The sequence below is a fragment of the Saimiri boliviensis genome, chromosome 14 (assembly GCF_048565385.1).
Source record: "Saimiri boliviensis isolate mSaiBol1 chromosome 14, mSaiBol1.pri, whole genome shotgun sequence".
Taxonomy (NCBI): Eukaryota; Metazoa; Chordata; class Mammalia; order Primates; family Cebidae; genus Saimiri; species Saimiri boliviensis.
Window position 1 is genome coordinate 17,737,703 of NC_133462.1, and position 14,601 is coordinate 17,752,303.

General features: G+C 51.2%; 1 protein-coding gene across 1 annotated transcript; it reads left to right on the forward strand.

The window, feature by feature from the left end:
* The first annotated feature begins 671 nt into the window (after nt 1–671).
* ECH1 (enoyl-CoA hydratase 1) lies at nt 672–12,259 on the forward strand. The gene is made up of 10 exons (XM_003943114.4): nt 672–790; nt 1,316–1,523; nt 1,669–1,757; nt 9,811–9,935; nt 10,022–10,070; nt 10,261–10,325; nt 11,163–11,233; nt 11,332–11,403; nt 11,679–11,829; nt 11,967–12,259. The coding sequence occupies exons 1-10, from the start codon at nt 724–726 to the stop codon at nt 12,069–12,071; spliced, it is 1,002 nt and encodes a 333-aa protein (XP_003943163.1). The 5' UTR covers nt 672–723; the 3' UTR covers nt 12,072–12,259.
* The last annotated feature ends 2,342 nt before the right edge of the window (nt 12,260–14,601 follow it).

Here is a 14,601-nt window from a genome sequence, read left to right on the forward strand (position 1 = left end):
ACAGGCGTGAGCCACCGCGCCCGGCCAATTTTTGTATTTTTAATAGAGATGTGGTTTCGCCCTGTTGGCCAGACTGGTCTTGAACTCCTGACCTCAGGTGATTTGCTGCCTCGGCCTCCCAAAGTGCTGGGATTACAGGTGTGAGCCACCCCTCCCGGCTAAGAATATGAACTCTGGAGCCAGGTAATCCTGCTTTAGCCCTCCTGAAGCCCAGCGACCTTGAACCTAGTGCCTTCTGGTGCCTGGGCCACTTTCGTCTGCATACAGTGGGAAATATTATGATCTCGTGGGAGTTCATATTATACAGTCAGCGCTTAATGTTGGCCCATCTGTACTCATTCCTTTACGTGGGTAAACTCAGTCCTGCAAAGTTTTTTTTCTTTTTAGTTTACTTATATACGTGCATGATTACAAGCGCTGCTGCCATTATGTCCTTGAACTTTTCAGCTGTCACGAGTTATTCCATCATTATGAAACAGCACTGTGTCGAACTTCAGCGGGAACTATTTGCTTAGGCCAGATTCCCACTGGGGCAAAGGGTCCGTTTCTGAGTCCGCCTGTAACTATGCAAGGCAACCGGAAATCGGCTGCCCTTAGTAAAGATGGCGGAACGAACGGCGTCATTGCTTGTGCTGTGGCATCGACGCCCTCGCTCAACATGGCGGCCCTTTGTGCCCGCCCCCTCGGCTAACTGGCGGGTTTGTGGGTCAGAATACGCAGTAGATGATGGCGGGAGCGATGGCGGCAGGAATGGTGGCTTCTCGCAGACTCCGTGACCTGCTGACCCGGCGTGAGTCACCTTTTGACTTGTGGGGGTCCATCGCGCTGTCGTGCTGTCATAGCAGCTGTAGGACGGGGAGGTCTATACCGGATCACGAAGGGCTCAAGCCCCCTAAACGCAGGGGTTCCTGTGCTCCCTTCTGAAGGGCTCCCTAATTCTTTTTTTTTTTTTTTTTTGAGACTGAGTTTTGCTCTTGTTGCCCAGGCTGGAGTGCAGAGGCGCAATCTGGGCTCACTGCAACCTCTGCCTTTCGGGTTCAATCGATTCTCCTGCCTCAGCCTCCCAGGTAGCTGGGATTACAGGCATGCACCACCACGCCCAGCTAATGTTTTGTATTTTGAGTAGAGATGGGGTTTCATCATGTTGGTCAGGCTGATCTCCAACTCCTGACCTCACGATCCGCCCACTTCAGCCTCCCAAAGTGCTGGGATTACAGGTGTGATTACAGGCCACCGCACCTGGCCAGGGCTCCCTAATTCTATAGGCCTGTGTCTTGCAGTCCGGGGTCATCAAAAGCTCTCCCTTTCTCCCCAGGACTGACAGCCTCCAACCACCCGGGCCTCAGTATTAGCCTTCGCCTCACCGGCTCCTCTGCAAAACAGGAGGCTTCTGGAGTAGCCCCTGGTGAAGCCCCAGACCACAGCTATGAGTCCCTTCGTGTGACGTCTGTACAGAAACATGTTCTGCACGTCCAGCTCAACCGGCCCGACAAGAGGAATGCCATGAACAGGGTTTTCTGGAGGTCCGACCTGCAGATCCTGGAGTCCTGCCTGCACGGGGAGGCGGGGGCTGTGGGACTGGGCGAGAGTGGAACGTGGGCGGGGGAGGTGGACATGAGGGCAGGGTATTCCCACTCCATCTGTAGCCCCTTACTCATTGCTTCACAGAGAGATGGTAGAGTGCTTCAACAAGATTTCAAGAGACGCTGACTGTCGGGCGGTGGTGATCTCTGGTGCAGGAAAAATGTTCACTGCAGGTACTGGACACTTCAGACCCACGCTACCAGCCTTCCTAGCTCCTGGCAATAGACAGTAGGTCAGTGCTTCTTAATTAGGGTTTTAAGCAGCTTCTAACTTACACTTATCAGGTTTTTTGTTTTTTTGTTTTTTTTTGAGACGGAGTCTCTATTGCTCAGGCTGGAGTACAGTGGCACGATCTTGGCTCACTGCAACCTCTGCGGCCTGAGTTCAAGCAGTTCTGCCTCAGTCTCCCGAGTACCTGGGATTACAGGTGCCTGCCACTGTGCCTGGCTAATTTTTGTATTTTTAGTAGAGATGGGGTTTCACCATCTGACTTCATGATCTACCCGCCTCAGCCTCCCAAAGTGCTAGGATTACAGGCGTGAGCCACCAAGCCTGGCTTTTTTTTTTTTTTTTTCTTTTTTTTTTGAGATGGGATCTTGCCCCTTCACCCAGACTAGAGTACAGTGGCCTAATCATAAATCACTGTAAACTCAAATACCTGGGCTCAAGCAGTCCTCTTACCTCAGCCTCCCAAAGTGCTGGGATTACAGGCAGGTGCCACCACAGCCAGCCCTGTCATTTTTTTTAAAGGCCTAATTTAAAACATTCAAATATAAAAATTAGTCCAACAGAACATGATGGGATCATAGGCTCTGAAGTCTGGGTTTCATCCTGAATCTGTGGCCATGAACAAGGTGCTTAACTTCTCAGAGTCTATGTTATATAATATAATAACTTGCTTTCATGCAACTATTCAACTCATGAATTGATTTCCAGTTACATGTCAGTTAGATCTTTGGATTGACCCACTGGTCTGTTGTTCAGATTGGAGAATTTCCACTGACCACAGGTGCTGACTCTTCCACCATCTCTATCCTCCTGTGAAGCACTTTTTTTTTTTTTTTTTTTTTTTTTGAGACGGAGTTTCGCTCTTGTTACCCAGGCTGGAGTGCAATGGCGCAATCTCGGCTCACCACAACCTCCGCCTCCTGGGCTCAGGCAATTCTCCTGCCTCAGCCTCCTGAGTAGCTGGGATTACAGGCACGCGCCACCACGCCCAGCTAATTTTTTGTATTTTTAGTAGAGACGGGGTTTCACCATGTTGACCAGGTTGGTCTTGATCTCTCGACCTTGTGATCCACCCGCCTCGGCCTCCCAAAGTGCTGGGATTACAGGCTTGAGCCACCGCACCCGGCTTTTTTTTTTTTTAAGATGGAGTTTCGCTCTTGTTGCCCAGGTAGTGGCCCGATTGTTAAACATGCACTCTGAATGAAGAGACCCCCCCCCCCCACAAACAGGCTTTGTGTGAGCAACATGGCTGTTTATTCATCCGGGTGCAGGTGGGCTAGTCCAAAAAGAGAGTCAGCACAGGGCAGTGGAATAGGAGTTGGTTTTATAGGTTTGGGGTAGGGCAGTGGAAAGTTACAGAAGTTACAGTTCAGGGTGGCTTTTGCAAGCTGGGAGGGGGTCGTAGGGTCTGGAGTCACAAGGTTGACCAGGGTCAGGCATAAAGTCCAGTTGCCGTATCAGTTGAGGTGGAAATAAGAAATAATAGAATATCTCAAAGTTAATTAGGCGCCGCAGGGATTGATCATTCTTCGGCTTTTTGTGGTTTTCCAGTTACTTCAGACTTTCTAGTTCCAGGAACTCATCTGGAGTGTACGTGCAGGTTAAAGAGGTTACCATGGCATAGTCCGTGATGCAGCCAGTCAGCCTAAAAGACCTTAAACAGCGATCTCAGCTCACTGCAACCTCTGCCTCCTGGGTTCAAGTGATTGTCCGGCCTCGGCCACCTGAGTAGCTGGGATTTACAGGCGCCTGGCACCATGCCCCACTAAATTTTATATTTTTAGTAGAGACAGAGTCTCACCATGTTGGCCAGGCTGGTCTTGAACTCCTGGCCTCAAGTGATCTGCCCACTTTGACCTCCCAAAGTGCTGGGATTATGGGCATGATCCAGTGTGCCTGGTCAGTTACATATTTTTTTATTTGTCATGCATATTTTTCTTTCTGCCATTGAGCATAATGACTGATTTTAAATCTTTGTCTTCTAATCTCAACATCTGGGTCATCTTGGGGTCAATATCCTTATTATCTTTTCTCTTAAAAATGGCTCTCACTTCCTGTTTCTTTGTATTTTGAGTTAGTTTGGATTGTTTCCTGGATACTGAGATATAGGAATAAGATGTGGATACTCTGGATTCCATTATGTAATTCCAGAGTGTTGAGTTTCCTGTTTTGGTAGCTTCATGGGAGTTAGTATTTTTGGTTTTTCTGTTTTTGTATTTTATTTTATTTTTTGTAGAGATGAGGTCTTGCTATGTTGGCCAGGGTTGTCTTGAACTCTTGAACTCAAGCAATCGTCCTGCCTTGGCCTCCCCACATGCTGGGACTACAAGCGTGAGCCACTGTGCCTGGCCTCATGCTGACTTACGAACCATGCATGTACTCCCAGCAAAAGATTTAAAAACTAACTCTTCAGCCTGGGCAACAAACTGAAAAATTAGCTGGGTGCAGTGTACGACCACACTCTCTGCTACTCTGGAGGCTGAGGTGGGAGGATGGTGTGAGCCAGGGAGGTCAAGACCGCAGTGAGATGTCATTGTGCCACTGCACTCCAGCCTGGGTGACAGAGCAAGAGCCCATCTCAAGACAACAACAACAAAAGCAGAAACATAAATCTCCCGGCAAGAGAAGTGGGCAGAGTCGATACACAGAATTCAGGACTCCTCACTGGGGCTCTCCAAGCACAACTTCAGTCTGCCCTCAAGCTAAAAGCTTTCAAAAACGCTGAGAGTGGTATGCCGCTCTCCACTCTCTTCCTTCTAAGTGGAAACTCCCTCCAGAATCTGCACAGTGCCTTCAGATAATTGTTTCTTTTCTTTTTTTTTCTTTTTCTTTTTTTTTTGAGATGGAGTCTTGCTCTTGTTGCCCAGGCAGGAGTGCAATGGCACCATCTAAGGTCACCACAACCTCCACCTCCTGGGTTCAAGCGATTCTCCTGCCTCAGCCTCCCAAGTAGCTGGGATGACAGGCACGTGCCACCACACCCGGCTAATTTTTGTAATTTTAGTAGAGACGGGGTTTCTCGATGTTGGTCAGGCTGGTCGAAAACTCCCAATCTCAGGTGATCTGCCCGCCTTGGCCTCCGAAAGTGCTAAGTGCTAAATGCTGAGATTACAGGCGTGAACCATCATGCCTGACCCAGTTGTTTGTTTCTTGTCCAGCCAGAGTATGCAGTTGTCTGTGGAAGGGTTGGCCCTTGAGGACTAAACCAGAAGCAAAATAGTTCATACGCTGATTTCTACACAGTGCTCAGTCCAGTGCTGGGACCCTGGTCCCAGGCCCTGCTGTCCTGGTCTTCCCAACTCAGTGGGGGAGACAGACCGTACACTCTTTCTTTCTGCTTTGTCCATTAACATCTTCAAAGGTCCCTTTTTTTTCTTTCCCTCCCTTTTCTCCCTCCCTCCCCTCATTTCCTCCCCTCTCCTTCCCTTTCTTCCCTCCCTCCCTCCCTTTCTTTTTTAAAGATGGGGTTTCGCGGGGCACGGTGGTTCAAGCCTGTAATCCCAGCACTTTGGGAGGCCGAGGCGGGTGGATCACGAGGTCAAGAGATCGAGACCATCCTGGTCAACATGGTGAAACCCCGTCTCTACTAAAAATACAAAAAATTAGCCGGGCATGGTGGCTCGTGCCTGTAATCCCAGCTATTCAGGAGGCTGAGGCAGGAGAATTGCCTGAACCCAGGAGGCGGAGGTTGCGGTGAGCCGAGATCGCGCCATTGCACTCCAGCCTGGGTCACAAGAGCGAAACTCCGACTCAAAAAAAAAAAAGAAAAGGTTGGGGTTTCACCATGTTAGTCAGGCTGGTTTTGAACTTCCAACCTCAGGTGATCCGCCTGCCTTGACCTCCAAAGTGCTTGTCTTTTTTTTTTTTTTTTTTTTGGAGGTGGAGTCTCGCTCTGTCCCCCAGGCTAGACTGCAGTGAGGCTCACTGCAACCTCTGCCTCCCAGGTTCAAGCAATTCTCCTGCCTCAGCCTCCTGAGTAGCTGGGATTACAGGCGCATGCTACTGCGCCTGGCTAATTTTTGTATTTTTAGTAGAGATGGGATTTCACCATGTTGTTCAGGCTGGTCTCAAACTCCTGACCTCGTGATCCACCACCTTGGCCTCCCAAAGTGCTGGGATTACAGGCATCAGCCACCATGCCTGGCCCTTTCTTTTTTGAGATGGGGTCTCCCTCTGTCACCCAGGCTCAAGTGCAGTGGCACAATCTTGGCTCGCTGCAGCCTTGACCCCCTGGGCTCAAGCCGTGCTCCCACTTCAGCCCTTCAACTAGCTGGGACCACAGGTGTGGACCACCATGCACAGCTAGTTTTCTCATTTTTTGTAGAAGTGGGGTCTTGCTATGTTGCCCAGGCTGGTTTTGAACTCCTGACCTCAATGGATCCTCCCGCCTTGGCCTCCCAAAGTGCTGGGATCACAGGCATGAGCCACCGCGCCTGGCCTCCTGCTTTCTTTCTGCATCTCTGTCTGTTGCTCCTTTTGTTCACTGGTTCATTTGACAAACATTCAGTGACACAGTCCAGAGTCAGAGCCCCCTCCTGGGTGCCGGAGATGTGGAAATGGCAGGCAGCCCCCGTTCCTGACCCCTTGCTCTCATAGAGCCCATGTCTGAGAACAGAAAGGTGGGGCTCCTTTGTGGCTGTGCCATTCATCTTTCAGCTCCCAGCTGAATGCAGCCGTCTCATCTTATTTTCAGCGCAAGACCCTGAAGGCTAGAAGGAAGAAACTCTGGGTCGGGCCATGACCCAGTGATAGAGTAGAACTACTAATTAGAGAAAGAAAAAGTCGGCCACAATTATGTAGCACTCATGGTGTGTCAGGGCCCTTTCTAAGCACTTTAAACATATTAATTAATTCTCATCACAGCCCACAAGACAGGTTCTGCTCTAAGCCCCATTTAAAGATGAACAGATCCAGGGGGAGCAAAACTTACCCAATTCTCACAGCTTGTAAGCGGCCGAGCTGGGATTTTGGAACTCAGGCTGCCTGGCAATACAGTGCTTGCTTTTTTGTTGCTGTTGAGACAGAGTCCCGCTCTGTCGCCAGGCTGGAGTGCAGTGGTGCAGTCTCGGCACTGCAACCTCCGCCTCCCAGGTTCAAGTGATTCCCCTGCCTCAGCCTCCCGAGTAGCTGGGACCACAGGTGTGCACTACCACACCCAGCTAATTTTTGTATTTTTAGTAGAGACGGGTTTCACCATGTTGTCCTGGCTGGTCTCAAACTCCTGACCTCAAGTGATCCGCCTCAGCTTCTGAAAGTGCTGGGATTACAGGTGACCACACCCAGCCTCATGTGCAGCTAATTTTTTCCTTTTTATAGAGAGGAGGTCTTGCTATGTTGCCCAGGCTATTCTCGAAATCCTAGCTTCAAGCGATCCTCCTGCCTCAGACTTCCAAAGTGCTGGGATTACGGGCAGTAGTCACTGCTCCCAGCCCCAAAGTGTTTTTTTGTTTTGTTTTGTTTCTTTTTTTTCTTTTCTTTTTTTTTTTTTTTTAATTTTAATTTTATTTTATTTTATTTTTATTTATTTATTTATTTTTTTTTTTGAGACAGAGTGTCGCTCTTGTTACCCAGGCTGGAGTGCAATGGCGCGATCTCGGCTCACCGCAACCTCCGCCTCCTGGGTTCAGGCAGTTCTCCTGCCTCAGCCTCCTGAGTAGCTGGGATTACAGGCACGCGCCACCATGCCCAGCTAATTTTTTGTATTTTTAGTAGAGATGGGGTTTCACCGTGTTGACCAGGATGGTCTCAATCTCCTGACCTTGTGATCCACCCGCCTCGGCCTCCCAAAGTGCTTGTCTTTTTTTTTTTTTTTTTTTTTGGAGGTGGAGTCTCGCTCTGTCCCCCAGGCATTACAGGCTTGAGCCACCGCGCCCGGCTGTTTTGTTTTTTAAGATGGGGTTTCACCATGATGGCCAGGCTGGTCCTGAACTCCTGACCTCAGGTGATCTACCCACCTTGGCCTCCCAAAGTGCTAGGATTACAGGCGTGAGCCACCACGCCCAGCCAAGTGTATTTTTTTTTTTTAATTCGTTTGCCTTCCCATGAGGACGGGGACTGTTGTGTGTATTGGTCACTTATTGAGCAGCTCATGTATACCAGGCCCTGTTCTAGGTACAGGGGATACAGCAGTGGACAGAAAGACAAAAACTGCATTCTCAGAGCTCCCGTTCTAGAAAGGGAGTCAAGGCCTTAATAGATGAGGGCATAATTACAGGATGGTAAGCTATGCAGCCTGGAGATAAGGCAGAGTCAGGACGCGGAGCATGGGGCTGCTGTTTAGCCAGGTTTGGGGGGGCCTTTCTAAGGAGGTGACCTTTGAGCTGAAGGAAGTGATGGAGTCAGACTGAGGCTGTTGAAGATGGAAGGATGGTTGTCAGCCCAAAGATCCTTGGCTCCCTCCCTATCGTCAGGGTCTTTTTTTTTCTTTCTTTCTTGAGACAGAGTCCCACTCTATTGCCCAGGCTGGAGTGCAGTGGCACTATGTCAGCTCACTGCAGCCTCTGCCTCCCAAGTTCAAGAGAGTCTCCTGCATTAGCCTCCTGAGTAGCTGGGACTATAGGCCATGCCATCACACCAGGCAAATTTTTTTTTTTTTTTTTTTTTTTTTTTTTATGGAGTTTCGCTCTTGTTGCCCAGGCTGGCGTGCAATGGCATGATCTCAGCTCACTGCAACCTCACCTCCCAGGTTCAAGCGATTCTCCTGCCTCAGCCTCCCAAGTAGCTGGGATTACAGGCACGCGCCACCATGCCTGGCTAATTTTTGTATTTTCAGGAGAGACGAGGTTTCACCATGTTGATCAGGCTGCATGGTCTTTTTAACTCCTGACCTCAGGTGGTCCACCTGCTTTGGACTCCCAAAGTACTGGGATTACAGGTATGAGCCACTGCACCCAGCCAATTTTAGTATTTTTAGTAGAGATAGGGTTTCACCATGTTAGCCAGGATGGTCTCCATCTCCTGACCTCTTGATCCACCTCCCAAAGTGCTGAGATTTGCACATGCGTGCCCACACACACACTGTTGGGGGCCAGTGTGCCCAACCTAATAGGTTGGGAACGGTGTTCATGCAAGGTAAAGTCATGACAGGGACTTTGCATTTTGTTCTAAGAGCGACAGGAGGGAAGAAGTGGGTCTGTCTGACCCAAGAAGGTGTCCACTGGCTCCTTCTGGCTGTGTGACACAGACTGGGGACACAGGGGGAAACAGGGAGAGCAGGGTGGGCTCATGGAGAACAGCTGGTGGAGGAAAGTCAGATTCGGGATCATCTTGAAGCTGGAGCTACAGAAATTGCTGCATCTTGACATGTTTCTCATCTCAGGAAACATCGCCACCATTGACTCCATTGCTCACGCCACAGACCTTAGGTTCCGGGCTGTCTGGCATATTGAGGGGAGAGCATGGCCTCTGGAGCCAGCTGTATGGTTCCGGGTTTAAAAATCCCACTTCTGGCAGGGAATGGGAGCTCACACCTGAATTCCTAGTGCTTTGAGAGGCCGAAATGGGAAGATTGCTTGAACCCAGGAGTTCAAGACCAGCCTTGGCACAGTCCCAGCCACTCAGGAGGCTGAGGCGGGAGGATTGCTTGAGCCTGGGAGTTGGAGGCTGCAGTGAGCCATGATGGTGCCACTGCACTCTAGCTGGTGTAGCAGTGAGACCCTATTTACATTAATGAGTTAATTAAAATAATTTACTACTCATCAGCCAGTGTGACCCCTTAGGCAAGGGCTTAACCTCTCTGTGCCTCAGTTTACCTGTTGGTAACACAAATAGTAATAGGCCCTGGCTGGTAGGACTGTTGTGAGGATCCAGTGAGTAATGGCGTAACAAATAGTAGCTTTTCTTTCCTTCTCAGGCCACATGCAGTCCCTCATCAAGTCCTGTGTGAGTGGCTTTTTCCGCCTTGGTGTTCGAACCCACTTTGCCTGGGTTCTGACCCGTGGTTGGGGCAGTGGGTGGGGGCGGGGAGCCTAGGTGAGCTCCCTCATACCTTCTCACCAGGTATTGACCTGATGGACATGGCTTCCGATATCATGCAGCCTAAAGGAGATGATGTGGCCCGGATCAGCTGGAACCTCCGTGACCTCATCACTCGATACCAGGAGACCTTCACCGTCATCGAGAAGGTGATTCTAGGGGGCTGGAGGGCATCCCTCTCCATGCTCGCCTCCCCTGTGCCAGCCTTGACACCACTCTTCCTGTTCCGTCTCAGTGCCCCAAGCCTGTGATTGCTGCTGTCCACGGGGGCTGCATTGGCGGAGGTGAGTCTGCGACTGTCCTGCTCGGGTGCTCCCTGTGTCCGGCTGCTGCCCTGATGCCACCGCGGCCACTGGCATCCAGCCTCCGCTCTGTCAGAGGCTCAGACTGTGTCCCAAGAGGCAGCAGCTCCATGTCTCGGGAGGCGGGGGTGGTTCTGGTGGTCATTCAGCGTCCCTGGCCTCTACCTTCTAGGTGTGGACCTTGTCACCGCCTGTGACATCCGGTACTGTGCCCAGGACGCTTTCTTCCAGGTGAAGGTGAGTCATCTCCTGAGTTCCTGCTTAGAGCTGGGCAGTGGGGTGGGGTTGGGAGGCTGGGGTGAGCCCCAAGGGCTTCATGGAAGAGTCGGAGTCGAACCTGACAAAGTAAGACTTGGCCATAGCGCCGGGCGCGGTGGCTCAAGCCTGTAATCCCAGCACTTTGGGAGGCCGAGGCAGGTGGATCACGAGGTCAAGAGATCGAGACCATCCTGGTCAACCTGGTGAAACCCCGTCTCTACTAAAGGTGCAAAAAATTAGCTGGGCATGGTGGCGCGTGCCTGTAATCCCAGCTACTCCGGAGGCTGAGGCAGGAGAATTGCCTGAACCCAGGAGGCGGAGGTTGCGGTGAGCCGAGATCGCGCCATTGCACTCCAGCCTGGGTAACAAGAGCGAAACTCCGTCTCAAAAAAAAAAAAAAAAAGACTTGGCCATAGAGGAAGTCAAGACATGAAGTTGTGAGTGGGTAAGGTGTGGGGTAGAGTTAAGGCTGGCAGGTGCCAGGGGCAGGGGTTGCCCCTGGGGCCATACTGGTGAGGGTGGGAGGCAGCATGGATCCAGGGGGGCAGAGTAAAGGGGTCTCGGGTAGGGTGAGAACAGTGCCTCTCTGGTGATAGAGCCGCTCTGAAGAAGTGCGAGGCGGGTGAGTGGGTTAGGCTGAAGGAACCTGTCCGGGTCAAGAAGCTGCCTGGGCAGTAGAACAGGGCTTTGGAGGGAGTCAGTGGGGCGGAGGTGGTGCGGGGAAACGCTGCAGTAAACATGAAGTTTCATGGACATGGGGTTGCATGGGGCACAGCATTGGGCAGAAACCAAACACTGACCGGATTCCTCCTCCAGGAGGCGGACATAGGTTTGGCTGCCGATGTAGGAACACTGCAGCGCCTGCCCAGGGTCATCGGGAACCAGAGGTGGGTGCGGAGGGGGTGGGGGCATGTGTGGGGGACGCCAGAGCGTCTCCCAGCCCTGGGGTGGCAGCCACCTCCTGATGCACGCTCCCCCCTTGCAGCCTTGTCAACGAGCTGGCCTTCACCGCCCGCAAGATGATGGCTGACGAGGCGCTAGGCAGCGGGCTGGTCAGGTAGGCGTTAGGCCCTGGGAGCTCAGTGCTGGGGGCAGCCAGGCCTGAAGGGGTGGAGGCTTCTCTGGGTCCCCTTGTTTCCTTGCTCCAGAGTTCCCAGTGGCATGCTTGCTTGGAGAGTTCATTTCTCTATTGCGAGGTCAGCCCCCTGCTCCTATTAGGCTGTTTGTCTGAAGTCTTGGGCCTTCCACCATGAGTGGCTCCTCTTCACCTGCGGGAGACTGGGGGAGAGAGCCCTTCCTAGCCCGCCCGGGCCCCAATCTCTTTCGCTGCAGCCGGGTGTTCCCAGACAAGGAAGTCATGCTCGATGCAGCCTTAGCGCTGGCAGCCGAGATTTCCAGCAAGAGCCCTGTGGCGGTGCAGGGCACCAAGGTCAACCTGCTCTATTCTCGCGACCATTCGGTGGCTGAGGGCCTCAACTACATGGTAAGGCGCACGCTCCGACCAATCACAGCCCTCCTCATACCTCCGGCGACCAATCAAGGCACAGGGTGATCGGATGCCTTATCCTGATTGGCCCCTGCTAACCTTTCGCCGGTTCTTTCCCACGCCCTCGGCACCAGGCGTCCTGGAACATGAGCATGCTGCAGACCCAGGACCTCATCAAGTCGGTCCAGGCCGCAATCGAGAAGAAGGAGCTGAAAAGCGTCACCTTCTCCAAGCTCTGAAGCCCTTGTGTCTTAGGCCCCAGCCAGGGGGCTGACCTTGACCCACCTCATCCGCAGAAAGGGAAGATGGGCGGTGACTGTCCTCTGTGCCTTCTTACCCCATCTCCCAGTTTATAACTTTATAACACTGACTTCCTCAAGCCCAAGGTCTTAGCTTCACCCCACAGACAATAAAGCAAAGTAAAGAACCTGGTGCCCTGCTTGGAAAGAGGAGATGTGGGAAGGGCTCGGATGTATCTGGGGGCTCCAGAAACTGCAACCCTGAGGGTTGGGGCTAGAGATTGTACACATGGGAATGGGTGGGTTGGAGGTGATGGCCATTCAGACTGGCAGCAGGCAGGCAAGGGCCACAAGGAAGCCGGGGAAGGAGAGAGTGAGCAAAAGTCACTGAGCTACCTCTGGGTTGCAAGGCTACCAGGTCTCCCTGCCTGCCCTGGGGTTGAGGGCGGTGTTTGCGCCCTGCCTGGCACCTCTCACTCCACAGCACATGGCATCCAGTGCTGGCGCCTGGCTGGGATTCCCTTGTTACCAAATCTTGAGCCTCCTTTCTTTCTTTTCTTTTTTCTTTTTCTTTTTTTTTTTGAGACAGAGTTTCACTCTTGTTACCCAGGCTGGAGTGCAATGGCGCGATCTCAGGTCACCGCAACCTCTGCCTCCTGGGTTCAGGCAATTCTCCTGCCTCAGCCTCCCGAGTAGCTGGGATTACAGGCATGCGCCACCATGCCCAGCTAATTTTTTGTATTTTTAGTAGAGACGGGGTTTCGCCATGTTGACCAGGATGGCCTCGATCTCTTAACCTTGTGATCCACCCACCTCGGCCTCCCAAAGTGCTGGGATTGTAGGTGTGAGCCTTTTTTTTTTTTTTTTTTTTTAAGACAGAGTCTTGCTCTGTCGTCCAGGCTGGAGTGCAGTGGCATGATCTCAGCTCACTGCAACCTCTTCCTCCTGGGTTCAAGCGATTCTCCTGCCTTAGCCTCCCAAGTAGCTGGGAGTACAGGCGTGCATGACCACACCCAGCTAATTTTTGTACTTTTAGTAGAAATGGGTTTTCACCATGTTGGCCAGGTTGGTATTACTCTCCTGACCTTGTGATCCTCTTGTCTCGGCCTCCCAAAGTGCTGGGATTATAGGCATGAGCCACCACGGCCAGCCACCTCATTTCTTTAAAACTTTGGGGTGCTGGGTGCATGGCTAGCACCTGTAATCCTAACACTTTGGGAGGGCGAGGTGGGTGGATGTCTGAGCTCAGGAGTTCACAAGCAGCCTGGGAAACAGAGTGAAGCACTGTCTCTAATAAAAATACAAACAATTAGTCTGGTGTGATGGTGGGCGCCTGTAATCTCAGCTACTCAGGAGGCTGAGGCAGGAGAATCACTTGACCTGGGAAGTGGAGGTTGCAGTGAGCGAAGATCTTGCCACTGCACTCCAGCCTGGGCCACAGAGCAAGACTCTGTCTCAAAACAAACCAACAAACAAAAAACGTAGTGGTTTCTGGCCAGGTGCAGGGGCTCATGCCTGTAATTCCAGCACTTTGGGAGGCCAAGGCAGGCAGATCACTTGATGTCAGGAGTTTGAGACCAGCCTGGCCAACATGACAAAACCCGGTCTCTACTAAAAATACAAAAATTAGCCAGGCGTGGTGGCGCTTGCTTGTAATCCTAGCTATTCAGGAGGCTGAGGCGGGAGAATGGAGGTTGCAGTGAGCCGAGACGGCACTACTACCCTACAGCCTCGGTGACAGAGCAAGACTTTGTCTCAAAAACAAACAAAAAAACACTTCAGGTTTTTTATCCATATATCATCCCAATCTTCTGGATTTACATTTGGAATGACTGCAAGAGACCAAGCATTAATTTAATGACCTCTATATGCCAAGTCTTATTCTGAGCATTTATTACCTTAATGATCAAAGACTATGAGGTTGATACTATTATGATTATTATTATGATTGTTATTGTTATTTTTTAAAGACAGGGTCATCATCTGTCACCCAGGCTGGAGTGCAATGGCATGATCATAGCTCACTGGAACCTTGAATGCCTGAGTTCAAGTGATCTTCCTGCCTCAGCCTCCTGAGTAGTTAGGAATACAAATGTGTGCTGCCACGCCCCACTAATTTTTAAAATTTTTCGTAAAGATGAGGTCTTGATATGTTGCCCAGGCTGATCTCAAGCTCCTGGGCTCAAGCAGTCCTCCTAATTCAGCTTCCCAAAGTGCTGGGATTACAGGCATGAGCACTATATCCAGCCCAAGGTTGAGACTACTTTTTTTTTTTTTTTTTTTGAGTAGCTGTGGAACATTGGACTCACTGCTAGATCTTCTTATTTGGTGCATAATTAACATACAGACTGGATCACAAATTCATTTTAAAAATATTTCTTTTTTTTTTTTTTTTTTTTTTTTGAGACGGAGTTTCGCTCGTTACCCAGGCTGGAGCGCAGTGGCGCGATCTCGGCTCACCGCAACTTCTGCCTCCTGAGTTCAGGCAATTCTCCTGCCTCAGCCTCCTGAGTAGCTGGGATTACAGGCA